Below are 19,523 nucleotides of genomic sequence, written 5' to 3' on the forward strand. Positions count from 1 at the left end.
CAATTAACACACACACACACACACACACACACACACACACACACACAATATTTAACTTTAAGTTTATATGCTTCATGTTCAAATGCAACAAACAAAGAGTGAGGATACAGTTCACCTGTGTCATGAACTCCACAGTAATAGAAGCAGATGGTTCTTGGCCATAGTAAGATTCAGCATGTACCAAATAAAAGCTGTTTTCATTTGTGCATACTTTATTAAATAATCACTGTACTGCATTCTCTAACAGTTGGGTTGAATTGGTCATATTATTCTTACTTCATTGACTTTCATTTGAATTCTGTTTTAATTTCTAAAAGCAGATATATTTTTTCAGCAGCTGTACTAAAAAAAAACAAAACTAATAATTTTTGCCATTGTTTCAACAGGTATAGATGGGGACTATTAGAAAATGCTGCCATAAATGATGAAGTCATCACATAGCCACATCTCCTTCAGCATCTCTCCTCCACTTCTTAAAACTTCTCAGTACCATCAAACATTCTGAGGAAGCTAGACAGTACAGTGGATAGAATGCTGCACCTGGAGTCAGGAAGACCTGAGTTCAATTCTAGGCTTAGACACTTACTAGCTATTTGATTTTAGGCAAGTCACTGCCTGACTCAGTTTCCTCATATATAAAATGGGGACAATAATACTACCTGCTTCCCAGGATTGTTGTGAGGATGAAATGAAATGATACTTGTAAAGTGGCTGGCACATACATAGCAAAAACTTAATAAACGCTTGTTTCTTTCCTTCCATTCTGTCTCAAAGGGGAAAAATATTTAGGCCATTAGACTAATTTTTGATTAGGGGCACTTGATTCTATCTCCTCAAGGACCTTGCTCCAACATTCATACTTTCTTTCTTGCATACTTTTAATCTCTTCTCACGTTATTATATCCTTCCTATTTGATATTCAATCATAAAGGATATTATGTTTCTTCAACAGACTAAAGAAAGTACAACTTCATTAAACTTTTTTAATACTAACTAATTCATCTGGAGGAACAAAAAGTAAAGAATATAAAGGAAATTAACGAAAAAATATGAAGGAAAGAGGCCTGGCAGTACCAGTTCTCAAACTATATTACAAAGCAGTAATCATCAGAATAATTTGGTACTGAATAAGAAATAGAGTGCTTTATATTATAAAGCAGTAATCATCAGAATAATTTGGTACTGAATAAGAAATTGATCAATGGAATGAATTAAGAGCTCAATATACAGAAACAAATGAGCACAGTAACCAAATGTTTGATATATCCAAAGATTCCATCTTTGGGGCAAGAACTCATTATTTGACAAAAACAGATGGGAAAACTGGAAAGCAGTCTGGCAGAAAGCATAGACAAATATCTTACACTGTATACTAAGAAAAGCTCAAAATGGGTACATGATTTAGAGAAAAAGGTGTAATATCATAAATAAACTAGAGGAGTATGAAAAATATTACCTGTCAGATCTATGAACAGGGAAAGAGTTAATGACTAAACAAGGGATAGAGAGGATCATGGGAGGCAAAACGAATAATTTTGATTACATTAAATTAAAAAGGTTTTGCACAAACAAAACTAATGCAGCCAAAATTAAAAGGAAAAGCAAAAAGCAGGGGGGGAAGTTTACAGAAAGTTTCGCGGATAAAGGTCTTATTTCTGAAATATATAGGAAACGGGGCCAAATTTATACAAATAATAGCAATTCCCCAATTGATAAATGGTCAAAGAATATGAATAGGCAGCTCTCAGAAGAAGAAATCAAAGATATCAACAGTCATAAGAAAAAATGCCCTAAATCACTAATTATTAGAGAAATACAAATTAAAATAACTCTGAGGTATAACCCAAAGGGCTATAGAGCTGCATACTCTTTGACCTAGCAATACTGCTACTAGGTCTATACCCCAGAGAGATCAAAAAAAGAGGGAAAAGACCCATATGTACAGAAATATTTATAGCAGCTCTTTTTGTGGAAATTGAAATTGAAAATTTGGAAATTGAAGGGACGCCTGTCAATTAGGTAATGGCTGAAGAAGTTGTGGCACATGATTGTGATGTAATACTATTGTGTTGTAAGAAATTATGAAGGGGATAGTTTCAGGCAAACCTGGAAAGACTTACATGACACGATGCAAAGTGAAGTGAGCAGAATGAGAACAATATACAAAATAACAGTAATATTATAATCAATTGCAAAAAACTTAGCAATGACCCATGACAATTTCAAAAGACTTATGATGAAAAATGCTATTCATCTTCAGACGAGAACTGATGAACTCTAAGTGCAAATTAAAGCATATTTTTCCCCTTTCTTTTGCTTGGTTTTTTTTTTTGTAACATGGCTAATATAGAAATCTGTTTTGCGTGACTTTACATGTATAATGAGTATCATACTTATTGTCTTCTTTGACAGGGTAGGAGAGGGGGTGAAGGGAGAAAGAATTTGAAATTGAAAAGAAAAAGAAAAAGCAATTTAAAATAAAAAATATCAACTAAACTTTTCTTTTTAAATACAAATTTTGCAAAGAATTCCTTTCAATCAAACCCTTCTCCAGGCCCTAAAATACAGATCAAGCTTTTCAGATATATCTTTTTAGTGAAAAAAAAATTTAACTGGACCTTACTCTTCTAGCTCCATCTGTTGCTACCATAACCGAAGTTTCAAGCCAAGCTTGAGGTATTTTGTGTGCTGCATATGTATGATTCTGAATTGATGGAGAGAGAGTACTAATAAATACATTATGCATAAAGGCTGCAGTTGGTGCAGAAAGGGGAGCAACATTATTTTGTTTCAAATGAGACTCATATGGTTCCAGACTCTTGGGGAATGACCCCAGATACAGAAAGACAGACACAGAGACAGAAAGACAGAGACACAAAGAGAGATAGAGAGACAGACAGATGTAAGAAATGGCAAGCTTGTAGGGGAAGACAGCTCAACATGTCTCTAATTTCTAGCTAGCCTCCTTAAACTTTGAGGATTGTCCCCTTGGCTGAGATCAGGTGCTCTCTCAGTTGAGCTGAGATCTCATCTCCTTCTCATCCAAAGAGCTCATTCCCTCTGTGTATTTTCTGGTGTATTCTTATCTGTACAGCTTCTCTAATATCTGCTATTTGCAAGGATCAATAGGTTTGCTTGCTATTTGCTATTTGTGATAGTCTTTTATGTAATTAGCATTTGTTGGGAAGGAGTTAAAAATTGTTAATGTCAACTTTTTTTTTGGCTTTCTTTGCCCCAGGATCACAAACTATGAACCGAGTGGCCAGAGGAGTCAAAGGAGAAAATAATGATTGGTCAATTTTGTTTTTTTCCAGATGGGTTACAGCCTGCTGTAATTGGAGGGAGGTTAGGGAGAGAAGAAGAAAGAGGAGGAAGATGAGGAGAAGAAGAAGAAGCAGATAAGGGAAAGGGGAAGAAAAAGGGGAAGGACGGGAAGAGGGGCTACTTTCTGGGAATAGGAAAGAGGATGGTAAATGGTAGGAGTAGTAGCTATTTCTAGTACTTTCCACCTACTCAGGATAAACTTTCATTTCTTCCCAGTTAGGCAACAGACTAATTAAGGAATTTTATGTACAATGCATTGCTCTCAGAATGGGACAGGATATGATTTTCTCTACTTTAACAGTAAGCGTTACCAGTGCTGTCTTTTTTTGTTCTTTCAGTTTTTCATAATTATGGTTCTGTCCTTCCTCCAAAGAAGAGTTCATCACAAGCAGATAGATGACAAGTCATATCTCCTTGGTAATCGTTTTGGGATTGTTATGTAAGTTGGACAAAGGTTCCACCTTAGATTTCAAACTAAGTTTTCCCCTCACAGTATGTTAATTCTTAAGTGATAACATTTACCAAGAAGCCATAGATGAAAGAACTCAATATGGGAGGTTGTATGTTCCATAAGTTAGTCTAATATCTGTCACTGCGACTAAAAATAGAGGAAGGAAAAGAAAAACAACATACCTTGGTGTGTACAACTGGAATTGCAATGAATTAAAATAACAAGAATAATTGTCTGTCTCTTGGGCAGCTACCCTTCTCATCCACGATGCCTTCTGAGTGCTATTGATTCGAATAAATCATATAGAAGGAGCCAGAGATTATTAACAGACAACCTGTTATCCAATAGTACCATCCAGATGTCAAAGGAAATCAAGGAAGTTCCCTAGTATATTGGGTGGATCATCTATGGAACATTTAGGGAAGGATATGGGCAAAAGTGGTGCAGAACGGATGGATTAGGATCTAAAACATTGGCAGGAACATCCACATAGATGAGATCAGAGATCCATTTGACTATTGTGTGTGGCCAAAATATCCCCCCCTTCCCCCTCAAAAAATAATCATAACAAGGAGTGATTCCAAGTAATCATCCAATGTCTCTCTTTCAGCATAACAGAAATGTCCCCTTGGCTTTCATGTGATGGCTGCTCTCCTCTTACCTATTAGAGCAAATGGCATGAAATTCCTCCCTTTAATGAACTCACATTCACTTCCAAGTCTACTTGCTTAGTCCATTAGTGGTGTCTGACTCTTCATGACCCTATTTGGGGTTTTCTTGTCTATTTCTTCCTGTAACTCCCTGAACTTCTCCTCTAAGAATCTGGATGCTATACCATTTGGTGCATATATGTTTAGTAATGATATTACTTCACTGTCTATGGTGCCTTTTAGCAGGATGTAGTTTCCTTCCTTATCTCTTTTGATAAGATCTATTTTTGCTTTTGCTTTGTCTGAGATCAGGATTGCTACCCCTGCTTTTTTTACTTCAGCTGAAGCATAATATATTTTGCTCCAGCCTTTTACCTTTACCCTGTATGTGTCACTCTTTTTCAAATGTGTTTCCTGTAAACAACATATTGTAGGATTATGGTTTTTAATCCACTCTGCTATACACTTCCAATTTATAGGAGAGTTCATCCCATTTGCATTTACAGTTATGATTACTATCTGTGTCTTTTTCTCCATCCTTTTTTTCCTCCCTGTTTATGCTTTTCGTTCTCCTTTCTCCTTCCCCCCCACTAGTGTTTTGCTTTTGACCACCGCCTCCTTCAGTCCCACCTCCCTTCTATTATCCCTTTCCCTTTTCTTCCCCTTTACCCTTACTGCTTCTTCCCTCCCTTGTATCCTCCCTCCCTTTTCTTTCCCCTTTTCCCTCCTGCTGCCTATAGTGTAAGTTAGATTTCTATACCTAACTGATTATTTTATTTTCTTCTTGAGCCAAATCTGATGACAGTAAGGTTCAAACAATGCTCATCTCCCTCCCTTCTTTACCTCTGCTCTAATAGGTTTTTGTGTCTTTTCCTGTAATCTGCCTCTTTTCCCTTGTCTGCCTCCTCCTTTCTCAGTACATTTTCTAAGCTCAGACTAATCCACTTACTTGGATCTATTTAACCCGCTTGATTAGATTTTTTTTATCATTACATCAAAGTCAACTTACATCCACCCCCTTTACGTGTACTCCTTTAACATGGTATAATAACAATACAGTTCTCAAGAGCTGTGTCATCTTCCCTTATAGAAATGTAAACATTTTGCCCTTGTTAACAACATATTGTATCTTTCTGTCCCATTTACCTTTTTATGTCTCTCTTGAATCTTGTACTTGAAGATCAAATTTTTTGTTGAGCTCTGGTCTTTTTATCAGGAACGTTTGGAAGTCCCCTATTTCATTGAATATCCGTCTCCTTCCCTAAAAAATCACGCTCATTTTCGCTGGGTAGTTAATCCTTGGCTGTATTCCAAGCTCCTTTGCCTTACTGAATATCATGTTCCATCCCTACAGTCTTTTAATGTAGAGGCTGCAAGGTCCTGTGTAATCCTGACTGTGGTTCTATGATATTTAAATTGTTTCTTTCTGGCTGCTTGCAGTAATTTCTCTTTAATCTGGTAATTTTGGAATTTAGCTATTATATTCCTTGGTATTTTCAATTTGGGATCTCTTTCAGGTGGGGAGTGGTGGATTCTTTCTATAGTTATTTTACCTTCAGGTTCTAGGACTTCAGGGTAGTTTTCCTTTATGATTTCCTGCAGGATATTATCCAGGCTCTTCTTTTCATCATGACTTTCAGGTAGGCCTATAATTTTTAAATTGTCTCTCCTAGATCGATTTTCCAGGTCAGCTGTTTTACCCATGAGGTATTTTACATTTTCATCTATTTTTTTCATTTTTTTGTTTCTGTTTGACTGATTCTTGCTCTCTCTTAGAGTCATTAGTTTCCATTTGTTCAATTCTAATTTTTAACATATTGCTTTTTTCTGTTAGATTTTGTACTTTCTTCTCCAATTGGTCAATTGTATTTTTAAGGGATTTATTTTCTTCATTGTACTTTTTTTCCAACTGGCCAATTGTGTGTTTTAGGGACTTGTTTTCTTCAGTGTACTTTTTTTCCAATTGGCCAATTGTACTTTTAAAGGACTCCTCTACCTCTCTCATTTGACTTTTAAAATCCTTCTTGAGTTCTTATAAGAAGGCTTTTTGGGCTTCAGATCAGTTCATATTCCCTTTTGATGTTGCAGATGTGGGTTTGATGACAGTGTTGTCCTCTTCACAATTTCTGTCTTGATCTTTACTCTTCTCATAATATGAATCTATCGTACGTTTCTTTTTACTCATGGAGTTTCTTTATTCCCTGGCCTTTAAAGAGATTAAGCTCTCCTGCTGGGGAGCAGAGGGCACTGACCCAAGCTTCTTGTGTTGGGAGCCTAGGTCTTGGTCACTGGCTTTGTGCACTGGGGCCTCTTATGTTGGCAATTGGAGGCTGTAGGGTTCTGGCAGCTTATCTGGTGTTGGGCTGGAATCAGCAAGGCTGGGCCTTTCAGGTAAATCTAGGTTGCCTGCTTTCCTTTCCTTTAGCTTTGTTTAGCTCCTTTTAGATAAGTGCTGCCAGGTGTTTATCTGCCTGGGGCCCCTTGCAGTGCCGCCTCCCTAACTTCTGTTGAGACACTGGGAGACTTCTTTGTTGTAGAATGCCGAGGCATGTGGTGGTTTTCTGAGCTGGTTTCCACCAGTTACCCCACCCTCACTGAGGCACTCGCAGGTACACCTGTTGGCGTTTGCCTGCTCAACCACCCGGGCTTCGGGATCTCCTCTTGGTTGGCAGTTGGAGGCTGTAGGGTTCTGACAGCTTACCTGGTGTTCAGCTGGAATCAACAAGGCTGGAACTTTTTGGCACCTCTAGGTTGCTTTCTTCAGCTCCTTTCAGACAAATGCTGCCAGGTGCTTATCTGCCTTGGGCCCTTCGTAGTGCTGCTTCCCTTATTTTTGCCGAGGCACTGGGAGACATGTTTGCTGTAGAATGCTGAGGCACCAGAATCTCCTGGTGTGCTAAAGTGGGTCTTTCCACGAGCTAGCTGGGCGACTCCTGTTTCGTACTGCTCCCCTTCCCCCAGGGTAACAGGGGCCTTTCCTGTTAATCCCTCTAGCTACCTGGACTACTGCACTGCTGCACCCCGTCTTTCTTCTGGTTCAGCTGTTCCAGGGTTTTTTCTGGGGTGACATTTTCTGGATTTTCAGAGGTTGATAGGGCAGGGTGAGAGCGACTACCTTTTCACTTTGCCATCTTGGCTCCCAGAAGCGAAAGTCCCCTATTTGGGGTTTTCTTGGCAAAGACACTGGAGCAGTTTGCCATTTCCTTTTCCAGCTCATTTTACAGATAAGGAAACTGAGGCAAATAGGATTAAGTGACTTGGCAGGAGTCACACAGCTAGTAAATGTCTGAGGTCACATTTGAACTCAGGTCCTCCTGACTCCAGGCCCAGCACTCTGTGCATTATGGCACCACCTAGCTGCCCCAAGTCTACAGGGTGCACTTTACTCTGCATCCAGATGGAACAAGAGGCAAGCAACTATGTTTTTGTTACCACCCTAATCTAACCCCTTTAAGCCTACAGGTCTAGAGCTTCATAGATATTCTAATGGTACTTTGTTACTCTCCATCAACTGAGTCAAGGGATCACTTCTGCTAATTTTATCATTTTTAGTGTCAGAGAGCTTGATCAGGGAGTCTGGTCAATATTGAATGTTTACAAATAAAAATTGCTAGCAGAGTTAAAATTCACTTGTCTCTATTAAACATATTCTCAATGTGTTTCAGCATCTTGGAACTTCTAAATCCAAAATTTTGCTTTTTTTTTTTTTTGGTGAGGCAATTGGGATTAAGTGAGTTCTCCGGGGTCACACAGCTAGTAAGTGTCAAATGTCTGAGAATGGATTTGAACTCAGGTCTTCCTGACTCCAAGACCAGAGCTCTATCCACTGTGCCACCTAGCTGCCCCTTAAATCCAAAATTTTGGCCTACTGGGGAAAGCTTCAAACTTCAAGGGTAGTTTCTAGCAAAAATGGTCATCTAAAAACAGTTTTCCTACCTCTTCACTCCGTTTTAGCTCTTTCTAATCCAGGATCATTAGAAGGCAATAAGACAACAATTAAAGCAATAGGATTTGAGTTTCTTGTGGAAGTCCTCAGGCAGTTTTGTCCTTGGGGGAGAGGGGGTGGAATTGCTGCTGGATGCTAAACATCAAAAGACCTGGCTCACACAGCAATTTATCTTATTTGCAGGCCCCTGGATTTCATTGGAACATTCAATAATCGATGGTCATATGGAGTTGCATTCGGAGCTGCAGCAAATAAAGTCATGTTCTTATTTTCTGAAGGCTACCAGCCCCTGCAAGTACCACAGTGGGCACAAGGTAGTGAAGTTTTTTGTTGCTGTTGTTATTTTTTTTTTAACTCATGTTGATTTCTTCTCCATTCAGCAAAATGTTGCTACTCTTCTCTAGAGACCTTCAGAAATGGAATCTGTCCTCATTTGTTGGGAAAGGCTTAGCTGGTGTGAAAAGTGAAAATGAAGTCCCTTCAGGAGCTCTTCCTGAGGCTGTGAAACCATGATAGCAAGCTTTCTTGGACTTCATGTTGTTTTGCCTAGGATGACTATGGCTCCCTTACAACAGTAAATGAAATAAGGCACTGAGTTGCTGAATTCCTTCCCATAAGTGATTGTATGTTATCTATCAGTATTGATTTGCCTTGATTTTACCAACTTACAAATGACCCATATTAGAGAGCTGGGATGGTTGTATATATACTTGACATACATATTTCCACTCCTGCCTCCATTGCCATGCAAACTATGGGAAAGAACTTGGAGGTTTTTAGGGAGTCTGTGGGTTCAAAAATGGATGGTGGTTTAAAAATTGTCAAAAAGTATCAACAACTTACAGGCACTTGTCCTGATTACTTATAGCTCAGTAAAGCTGATCGGCCTCCCTCTTGGCCAGCCTGCCTCTACATATCCATCCATGAACTGCTTGGATTTGTTTTCTACTTTGCTTTGTTACATGGTCTGACATTCTACCAATGAGAGAATAACAATAATAACAACAACTCATATTTATATAAACTTTAAAATTCTCAAAGTTCTTTTATATAAAATTTCTTATTTGGTTTAACAAGCCTCCTCTTTTAAAGAGAGGCAGCCGAGTGTGGGGCAGAGGGTAAGAATACTCAACTTGGAGTCAGGAAGACCTGAGTTCATATCCTGCCTCATACACTTACTAGTAGTGTGGCCCTGGGTTACTTAACCTCTCTTAGGCTCAGTTATCTCAACTGTAAAATGAGCATAATAATAGCATCTACCTCCCAGGGGTTTTGTAAAGATCATGTGAGAGAGTATTTGTAAAAAGTGTTTAGGACAGTGCCTGACATAGTAGGGGCTATATAAATGCTTGCTATCATTGATATTTATTGTAATTGTTACTCTATGAGTCGTGTCCAACTCTTCATGACCCCATTTGGGTTTTTCTTGGCAAAAGTTTTGCCAAGTTTCCATTTCCTTCTCCAGCTCATTGGACAGATGAGGAAACTGAGGCAAACAGGATTAAGTGACATGCCCAGGGTCACACAGCTAGTAAGTGTCTGAGGCCGGATTTGAACTCAGGAAGATAAGTGTTCCTGACCCCAGGCCTAGCACTCTATGCACTGCACCACCTTACTGCCCTATTACTGCTATCATGTGTTGCTTTACAACATCTCAAGCTTTGACAAGGTCTATTGTACAAGGGAAGGTTGTGGGGCTGCTTATAGCACCAAAATGTTCATTGACTTCTGCTGGAAAGGAAGAGAGAGAGGCTAGTCTACATGGAACTACATTCATTCATAAGTCTAGCAATGCAAACTGGTGCCTGGGTTCATTCAGGTCACTGCTATGAAGCAGTAGCCTACTCCATTTAGAAATGATGGTCTTCACTGTGACAAAATAATGTAACTGAATCATTAACACCATTTACCCTTTCTCTCCTCAGCTATTGTACTCCTGATAGGAGGCATCGAAGTTGGACTCTCACATTTTCCATTTTTTGCCTGCCTTTCATCAGACTTTCGACTAATAAGTTCCATTCTTGGATTTATGTACTCTCTAATTTGGTAAGAAGCATGATGTTTACACATGGCTCCTTTGAAAAGTCCTTGTAGCAACACTAGTCATAATTTTTTTAATCTATTAATAATTGAGTAATCTCCTTTAGAAATCAGGATATCTGAGAAGGTGAGAATGCACCTCAGCTCTTATTTGAATATTTCATCAATATCCCATTTTTTTTTTGCATCTCTCATTCACTCACTTTTTAGGTCCTATTGCCTCTCAGGTAGAACACATACAGAACCTAATATTTAAAAACCTCTACAATCAGCCTGTAAGCTATTATGTCCCAACATTATCCCACTCTCCTTCATGCATTCTACATCACAGCCAAATTGAACTATTGTTTCCTGACTTCAATATGCCATCTCCCATTTTTGCACATTCATACAAGCCATGCCCTTTACCTGGAATGGACTCCCTCCTCATCCCTGCCATTCAAAATCCTCTCCATTTAAGGTAGGAGTTTTAAATCTTTTACGCATGTCATGGACCCCATGGACCTTTCTCAGAAAAAAAGTTTTCAAGTCCATAAAATACATAGAATTAAAAAGAAAATCAATTACATTGCAATACAATTGTCAAAATAATTTTTTAAAACTTCATGGACCCTAGGTTTAGGACCTCTGTTTTAAAGCTTAACTCAGGTGTTACCTCTTCTGTATAGGCTTCCTGCCCTCCTCCCCTCCCCGCACAAAATGTTCTCTCTCTCTCCTCAAACATTTCTAGAGCACTTTATCTGGATCACCCCTCCCTCCTCATCACCCCTTACCTTGTATTATTCTTGTCTTTGGATGTGCCACGTTATATGTCCCCTAGTGGCACCCCCATCTCACCAAGTAATCTCTTTGGAGGCTGGGGCTTTTCTCACCTACGTTTCTGAAATTAGATAGAATGTCACTATGACAATAAAATTCCTAATCAGAGCAATGAAATTCAAAGCAGAAGGAAACAGCCCTGGTTCCTGACCCGCAGTAGTTATAAGGCTGACGCTGTTTGAAAATACAGTTCATTAGAGACTCCACCGTACGGGATGGGAGCTGAACCTACAATTTCATTCATATAGAAACCTTCTAGGGGAGGAAATTCCCTCCTTCAATTCAGGTTGTCAAAGTAGAGTCTCAGAGGGCTGCCCAGAGCATTGAAAGGTTGAGTGATTTGCCGGCGTCCTACAGGTGTCTCACCTGTCAGAAGTGGGATTAAATCCAGGTCTTCCTGGCTTTGAGACCCACTTCCTAACTGTCCTGCCTAGCTGCCTCTCCATTTTCCAGGATAGGGTAGGGGTGCAAGGGGAAGAAGTAGGGTGCATATATACATTTGTAGTCCTGGTATTTGATTTTTTAAAATTTGTTATTTTAATATTGCTCCTTGTCCTGCTTGAGAGAAATACATCATTTCCTTTTTCTAGACCTCAGAATCTAGAAAATGAGATTGGACAAGGAGGTCTTCAAAATCTCTTTCTGTTCTAAAGTTCTGTGATGCTGTGAATCATCCTTTCCACACAGGTGTGCTAAGCAATTGAGGGGAGTGGAGTAACAACCAAAATTGGTGGTGGTGTTTTTTTTTCAGGTTTGTCATCACAACCTTGCATATTGTCCAGTGTCCACATGGGCAGGTAAGTCAGCCCAGGGAAGGAACAGTATTTTAATACATTCATTTGCCCTCTAAGAAGCAATTTGCACAAATGGTCTTTAAATGAGTAAAAGAATGAGGAATCAACTGTTTTCCCTGTCTGCATCTGCCCATTCCTAGGAAAATGTTCAGAGTAAAGCCTGGATTAGACCAAGATCAAAGCATGTTTCTCTAAGCTAAATCAGAGCTGAACAATGATTAGAAGGTTGGAGTCAGAAAGACCTAGGTTCAAAGCTTGCTTCTGACTATGTGATTATGGGTAAGCCATTTAGTCTCAGTTTCCTCATCTGTAAAATGAAGATAATACCTTTAGTACAAGGGTACAATAGTGGAAATTCATTCCTTTTAACCCTGTCCATAAGCTTAGTGGTATTTATAATTTTTATTTCAATATGTTTGATTTCCTACCTTACCTTAATATATTTTATTGTATGCATTTTAAAAGATTATTCTGGTGTCCATAGATTTCACCAGACTGCCAAATGAGTCCATGACATAAAAAGGCTTAAGAACTCTTGCTCTAATACTTTTCTTAAAAGACTGTGTGAGCCTGAAATGAGACAATGAACATGTGTAAAACACTTGGCAAACCTAAAAGCACAAAGCCAGCTCAAGCAACAGGAACACCCCAAGCCCAAGCACCCTTATCCCAAGTGGAGTGCTCCCAAGCAGGAAGCTTTGAAGATCAGGGACTTGCTGCTGAAAAAGACACAAGAGTCACAGCATGTGAGACAGATCCAGAGCTGGAAGGTCCCTCGGAGGTCTCCTAGTTCAACCCCTTTATTTTCAAACAATGGAACTGAGGCCCAAAGAAAATTAAATGACTTGTCTAAAGTGACAAAGATAGTAAGTGTCTGAGGCTAGATTTGAACCTAGGTCTTTGACTTTATATCCATATTCTTTCCACTGTATTACTTGGGCAAAACAGATCCCTCCCCTGCATCCTAGGCCATCTCCAGTCGTCCTGACCAATATCTTGCCACCGGACCCAGATGGTTCTGGAGGAGAAAGTGAGGCTGGTGACTTTGCACAGCCTCCCTCACTTAAATCCAATTCACTTGCAAGTCATGGCATCACCTCCCTGATATCACGGTCCTCTTCGAGAAAAAAGGACAAACAGCAGCACTAGCGATGGCGGCAGCAGCAAAGGACACCTTGGTGTCCTTTTCCATTCCATAGACCTAACATTGATATTTGCAGTAGCCACCTATAGCAGCCAGGTGGCGCAGTGGATAGAGTGCTAAACCTGGAATAGGGAAGATTTGAGTTCAAAACCAGCCTAGGACACTTATTAGCTGTCTGACCTTGGACAAGTTAGTTCATTTCTGCTTGCCTCAATCTCCTCAACTGTAAAATGGAGATACTAAGAGTGCCAACATCCTAGGGTTGTTGTCAGGATCAAATGAGAGAATATTTGTAAAGCATTTAGCAGAGGGTATGGCATACGGTAGGCACTATATAAATACCTGTTCCCTTCCCTATTACATAGACAGACACACACACACACACACATTTAGACTTTCATGTAAAGAGATGCTAGGAGATTGAAGTAGTTGCTCACCCATCATTCAGATACCCTGGTGTTGACCCTGCTTTGAAATATCACAATCAGAGCATTAGATTGTCTTCATTTCCCAAAGTTATCTAAGCAGAAGAATAAAACAAGACTGCTGCAAAGAGAGAACCTGGAATAAAAATGAAAAAGGCAAAACCCTTTTCTGAACAATTAATAAATTATGAAGCTTTCAAAGAAGCTGTCAGGTTTTAGTATCTGATAAGAATGAAATGGAGTATGGAAAACAATGACCTTGTGACCAAAACTGAATGAAAAATGAGATATTGAGCCAGGGCCAACCTAAACAGTAGAAAGGCTGGGGTGCTGAGCAAGGCTCTGGACCAAAATATTCTCCCATCACCTGTTGTGGTTGCTGAAATTTCACCATTAGAAATTCATTCCTTTGAATTATCCAGATTTTTTTTTCATCTCCAGGAATAACCTTTAAATAACAAAATAACCTCAGATAAATAGAAAAGATAGATAATTAGAAATAGATAAATTAGATAAAATTCCAAGTTAGTGCTTATCAACTAACAATTTAGGGGGAATTATGATGTTGAACATAAGGTAGCCTGTCATGGTAGTCAAAACATTGCATTTGGAACTGGGAAGACCTGGGTTCACATCCTGCCTCATATTTTTACTAGCTCTGAAACTATGGACAAGTCACTTAACCAATTTGAGTCTCAGGCAGCATTCCTTTCACTGATGCAAATCAACAACTTCTCTGTAACACAATATTAGGGTATTGCCTTTGTCCCTGAGAGCTTAAGTGATTTGCCCACAGTCACAGAGCTAACTAGTATGTGTCAGAGACAGGATTGGAACTCTGATGCAGACTCGGAAAGAATGTGTCTTCCTGACTTAAAGGCCCACCCACTAACCACTACATTAAACTACCTCTCAAGGGAATAATACTATTGATAATATCTCACATCTGGATATCAAGTTACAGTTTACAAAACACCTTCACATAAACTATCCAATTTGTTCCTTGGATCAAGTCCTTTTCTCAACATGAGAGAGAAGCAAAAAGATGGTGGCAGAATGGGAAGGGAGAAAACAAGTATTTATTAAGCACCTACTATGTGCTAGGCCCTGTGTTAAGAACTTTACAAACATTATCTCCTTTGATCCTCACAATATCCCTGGGAGTTGGGTGCTATTATCATGCCCATTTTACAACTGAGGAAACTAAGATGGACAGAGCTTAAGTGACCTTTCAGGATCCCACAGCTAGTCAGTATCTGAAGGCAGATTTGTACTCAGGTCTTCCTTGACAACAGGCCTTGACAACATCCACTGTGCTATCAATCAGTACCAAGAAACCTCAATTCTAGTACCAACTCTGCCACAGACTAGCAGGTGTGAGCCTGAACAAGTTTCTCCACCTCTCTGAGGCTCATTTTCCTCCACATAAAATGGGACTGGGTTGGTGGTTAGATGGAAAATCACTAAGCCTCCTTCTCCCTTTGAAGTGTCATATCCAAGTGAGGGTAACCAAGGCAAACTTCCATTGTATTTGGAGCAGATACTCCTTCCTTCCTTCCTTCCTTCCTTCCTTCCTTCCTTCCTTCCTTCCTTCCTTCCTACATGTGAGACCTTGGAAGTCCTATATTTACCTGTTTTGGTTTCTATTGCAGCTAATTGGGGAGTACGAAACAGTTATCTTCTACTGGCCCTCCCTGCTCTGTCTGGCTTTCCTCTTAGGCCGTTTTGTGTACATGTTTGTAAAAGCTCTGAAGATTCATCTAGGCTTGGAGGTTCAAAATGTGAGTAGCACCCATATCTACACCTATGCTATCTTTAAAAAAATAGTCAGCTTTATGATTATCTATTTAAGATGTCTGTGTGCCCATGTAAGATATGTATGTCCACATGGGTTGTCTAAAATGTGGTTGGAAAAATATCTTTGGAATCTTGCCCATGCCTTTTCCAAGGGAGATTATACTTCCTGCCTTGAGATAAACAGAGAAAGGGCCATGTATCTCTAAGGGGGGGGAGTACTGGATTAGAATCATATCTGTCTTCTTCCCTAAATATTGATGATGTAGAGATACAATAGGTTGAACACAATAGCTACTTTCCTGTCATTAGACTTTAAGGGGAGAGGGTAACCCTAAACTTATACTCACTGGCATGGAACCTTCCCACCAAATGCTGGTTACTCAAAAGACCATCAAAATCTTGTTTTTCAAGAAAATTCATTTATCCAAGCAAAAGAGCAAAGAGAAATTGGAGAAGCTACAAAGATTAGAGTGTATCAGAAAAACACACGAGTGAATGAGCTTTTTTGATGACAGCAAGATAAGATGCCACCTTGAACCAAGTGATATCACCCAAAGAGACATTCTCTTTCCAAAGCATCTCTCTGTGTCTCTCTCTTTGTCTCTCTCCCCAAAGTATCTCTCAAAGAATGTGTTTCTCTGTCTCTCTCCTCTCTGCTTCTCTCAGACTCTCTACTTTCTCTCTCTCTCCAAAGCACCTCTCTTTCAAAGAATGCCTCTTTCATATCCTCCCTCTCCCCCTCTCTTTCTCTCCTCTCTTCTTTCTCTCACTGTCTCTCTCGTTTCTCTCTCCTCATTCTCTATTTCTCTTCTCTCTGTGTCTTTCTCTCTATCTTTCTTTATCTTCTTGCTCTCTTTGTCTCTCTCTCCATCTCTCTTCTCTTTCTCCTCTCCTCTTTTCTCTGTCTCTTTCTTGTCTCTCTCCTCTCTCTGTTCGTTCTCTCTTTCCTGTCTTTCTCCCTTTTCTCTATCTTTCTGTCTCGACCCTCTCCTTGCTCTCTGTTTCTATTCCTTCTCTCTCTCCTCTCTTCTGTCTGTCTCGCTGTCTCTGTATCTCTGTCTCTTTGTCTTTCTCTGTCTCTCTATCTCTATCTCTGTTTGACTCTCGCTCTTTGTCTCTGTCTCCATATGTCTTCACTTGTCTGTCTCTTCTCTCTCTCTCTCTCTCTCTCTCTCTCCCCCTCTCCTCTATGTGCAGCATCATATAAAATGCCATAAATCACACATGCAAACAATTTCCTTTATGCACAACTACTTAATAATTCCCTTGTTCATTTTGCCGTGAAATGCACTGACAAATCTCAAAATGAATCAGTGTGTGGGGAAATGGAAAAAGAATAAAACTACAAAACAAACAAAATAAGATCCTGGAGTGGTTTGCCATTTCCTTTTCCAGGAAATGTTTTTCCCATCACTTAGATTTCCTCTAATCTTTCTTACCTCAAACAGACAAATAGAGTTCATTTTCATCACCTTCCCTCAATTAGCAGGTGACCCAGAGCAAAGAATCGGTCTGTATAAGCCATGATAAGGTCTTCTCTCCTTTATAAAACAAATCCTCCAGTTGTGTCTGACTTCTTATGTCTAGGCCAGGGGTGGGGAACCTGCATCCTTGAGGCCACATATGGCCCTCTAGGTCCTCAAGTGCAGCCCTTTGACTGAATCCAAACTTAACATAACAAATCTCAGAATCTGAGGAGCCCGACAGCCACATATGGCCTCCAGGTCACTCCAGTAGACGCTCCCACACCTCCACAACATTTGCGTAACTCAGAAGGAGTCATAACTAAGACAGAGTGACAGGGGTTTTTCACAAGAGTATCAAATTTAGAAGGTACCAATGGGAAAAATAAATGAACTTAGCACCTAGTTAGCAGGAATACTTTGTTAAAATAAGAAGCTACCACAAGACCCATTTCATGTCTCATCTAGGTAAGCTCCTTGCCTTTCCTCTCACTGGGAGCTTCCTGCTCCCCGATACCTGCAGCTGCCTTGTGATGGCCAGGGTATCTGTCACTGCTGCCCCCCTCCCCACCCCCACCCCCCCGCTTTCCAAATGCTTCCCCCAGGTACATAAATTGTTAGTTACAGCTCTGGTCTCAGGCAATAGCTGAAAATATGCCCCCTGTGGCTTATGAAAGGTAGTGAATTCTCATTCAATACATAAGACTTAGGAGACAACTTAATGTAATGAAAAGTGAGCTGGGGTTGGAGTCTGAAGGCCTGAATTTGAATTCTACCTCCAAAACCTAATACATTTGGACCCCATGGACACAACTGCTCAGATCTTTAGTTTCTTCATTAATAAAATAGAAATGATAATTCACAGAATTGCTGAGAGGAAAACATAAAAACCTCAAAGCACCATATCAATAGGGATAGGGACAAAATTTGTGATTTCAATAATAGGGAGAATTCCTAAGTGAGGCAATTCTCTTTTCCATTGCAAGTTGCCACCTTTTCCAATCAGAGTTGCCTAGAGGTTAGGTGACTTGCCCAGGGATACATGGCCAGCATGTATCAGCGGGGCTACTCAAACCTAAATCTTCCTGGCTGCAAGACTGGCTCTCTCTCCACTGTGCAACTATGCCTATCACTATCTATACCAGCATTTAAATCAACGTAAATTATTGTAGCAGGATAACCAGGTGCTATAGAGAATGGAATTTCTGGCATTTGAAATACCGGTATTTATAAATTTTCCCTCATTGTTCATCCTACTCTTTCCTCACAATCAGAGGGTTTTAGCTCCTGGAAGCTAAGGACTGGAGGCCCGCAGAGGAGGGGAGGGGGACGGCAGATAGAGAGAAGGTAGGTCTTCAGCATTCCCTTTTTTATACAGAAAAGGATTCCATCTCTGCGACAATAATTCACACTGATACAATGCTGACACTTTGGCAATGTTTCAATTCTTCAGTTCCAAGTGGGATATTAAGGAAATTTGGGTAGAAGAGCAGACATAAGACCAGAGCATTTTTCTTTCTTATTTCTGCATAGGATATAGAAATCTGTTGCCTGTGGGAACTAAGGAGCTATAAAAAAGGGGGGAGGGTGGACAAACTACTTCATTTGGGCATTGCAGTGATTTTTGGAAATAGGGAGCACCCTCAGCAGTTGAGGGATATGACGTAAAAGTGATAAAAACAATGAACTGCACAGATAAGCAGGAGGAAAATAGTCTCTGTAGAGGCAGCCAGGTGGCATAGTAAATAGAGTGTGAGGATTAAAGTCAAGAAGACTGAATTCAAATATGGCCTCAGACACTTAACAGCTGTGTGGGCAAGTCACTCAACCTCTGTCTGCCTCAGTTTACTCAACTATAAAAAGGGGGAAATAATAGTGCCTACTTCCCAGGTATCTATATTTTCAGAATAGATGGAAGGTAATCTAAAGTGGGGGAAGTAGCTAGATGGCTCAGTAGATAAAGCTCTGGATTTGGAATTAGGAGGACCTGTGTTCAAATGTGGCTTTAGATACTTACTAGCTGTGTGGCCTTGGGCAAGTCACTTAACCTTTGTTTGCTTAGGAGGCAGGTAGGTGACTCAGTAGAAAGTGTGCTGGGGAAAGTGTTCCTGAGTCAGGAAGACCCGAATTCAAATTTCTTACCTCAACCAGACAAATAGAGTTCATTTTCATCACCTTCCCTCAATTAGCCGGTGACCCAGAGCAAAGAATTGGTCTGTATAAGCCATGATAAGGTCTTCTCTCCTTTATAAAACAAATCCTCCTTACCACCTGTGTGACCCGAGGCAAGTCATTTAACCTCTATTTGCCTTAATCTACTGGAGAAAGAAAGGGCAAACCACTCCAGTATCTGTCCCAAAAGAGCCCCATGGACAGTACTGGTGTGCTATGGTCTATGGGGTCACAAAGAGTCAGACACAACTAAACAGCAACAACAATCTAAAGGGAAAGGCACTAGCTCTAAGGGGGCCCTGTAAGGAGGATCAAGAAAGGCCCACTGCAGATGGTGGGTTTTGTGCTAAGTCTTTAAGGAAGTCAGAGAAACTAATAGGCTGGAGGGGAAGAAGGAAAGCATTCTAAGCATGGGAGACTGCCAATGCCAAAGCACAGAGATAAAGATGGAATATCATAGCTAAGAAATGGCAGATGAGCCAATGTAGCTGGATCATA

General features: G+C 40.1%; 1 protein-coding gene across 1 annotated transcript in view; it reads left to right on the forward strand.

Moving 5' to 3' along the window:
- Nucleotides 1-19,523, forward strand: part of LOC114040841 (stimulated by retinoic acid gene 6 protein-like) — a 161,601-nt gene that overhangs the window by 37,525 nt on the left and 104,553 nt on the right. Inside the window, exons 3-7 of the mRNA XM_027859044.1 lie at nucleotides 3,663-3,763; nucleotides 8,555-8,685; nucleotides 10,297-10,417; nucleotides 11,982-12,027; nucleotides 15,246-15,374. Of these exons, the coding sequence (XP_027714845.1) occupies nucleotides 3,663-3,763; nucleotides 8,555-8,685; nucleotides 10,297-10,417; nucleotides 11,982-12,027; nucleotides 15,246-15,374 (528 nt within the window). The remainder of the gene's footprint in view (nucleotides 1-3,662; nucleotides 3,764-8,554; nucleotides 8,686-10,296; nucleotides 10,418-11,981; nucleotides 12,028-15,245; nucleotides 15,375-19,523) is intronic.

Source organism: Vombatus ursinus, unplaced genomic scaffold (genome assembly GCF_900497805.2).
Source record: "Vombatus ursinus unplaced genomic scaffold, bare-nosed wombat genome assembly UNPS02014158.1, whole genome shotgun sequence".
In the NCBI taxonomy this organism is placed as follows: Eukaryota; Metazoa; Chordata; class Mammalia; order Diprotodontia; family Vombatidae; genus Vombatus; species Vombatus ursinus.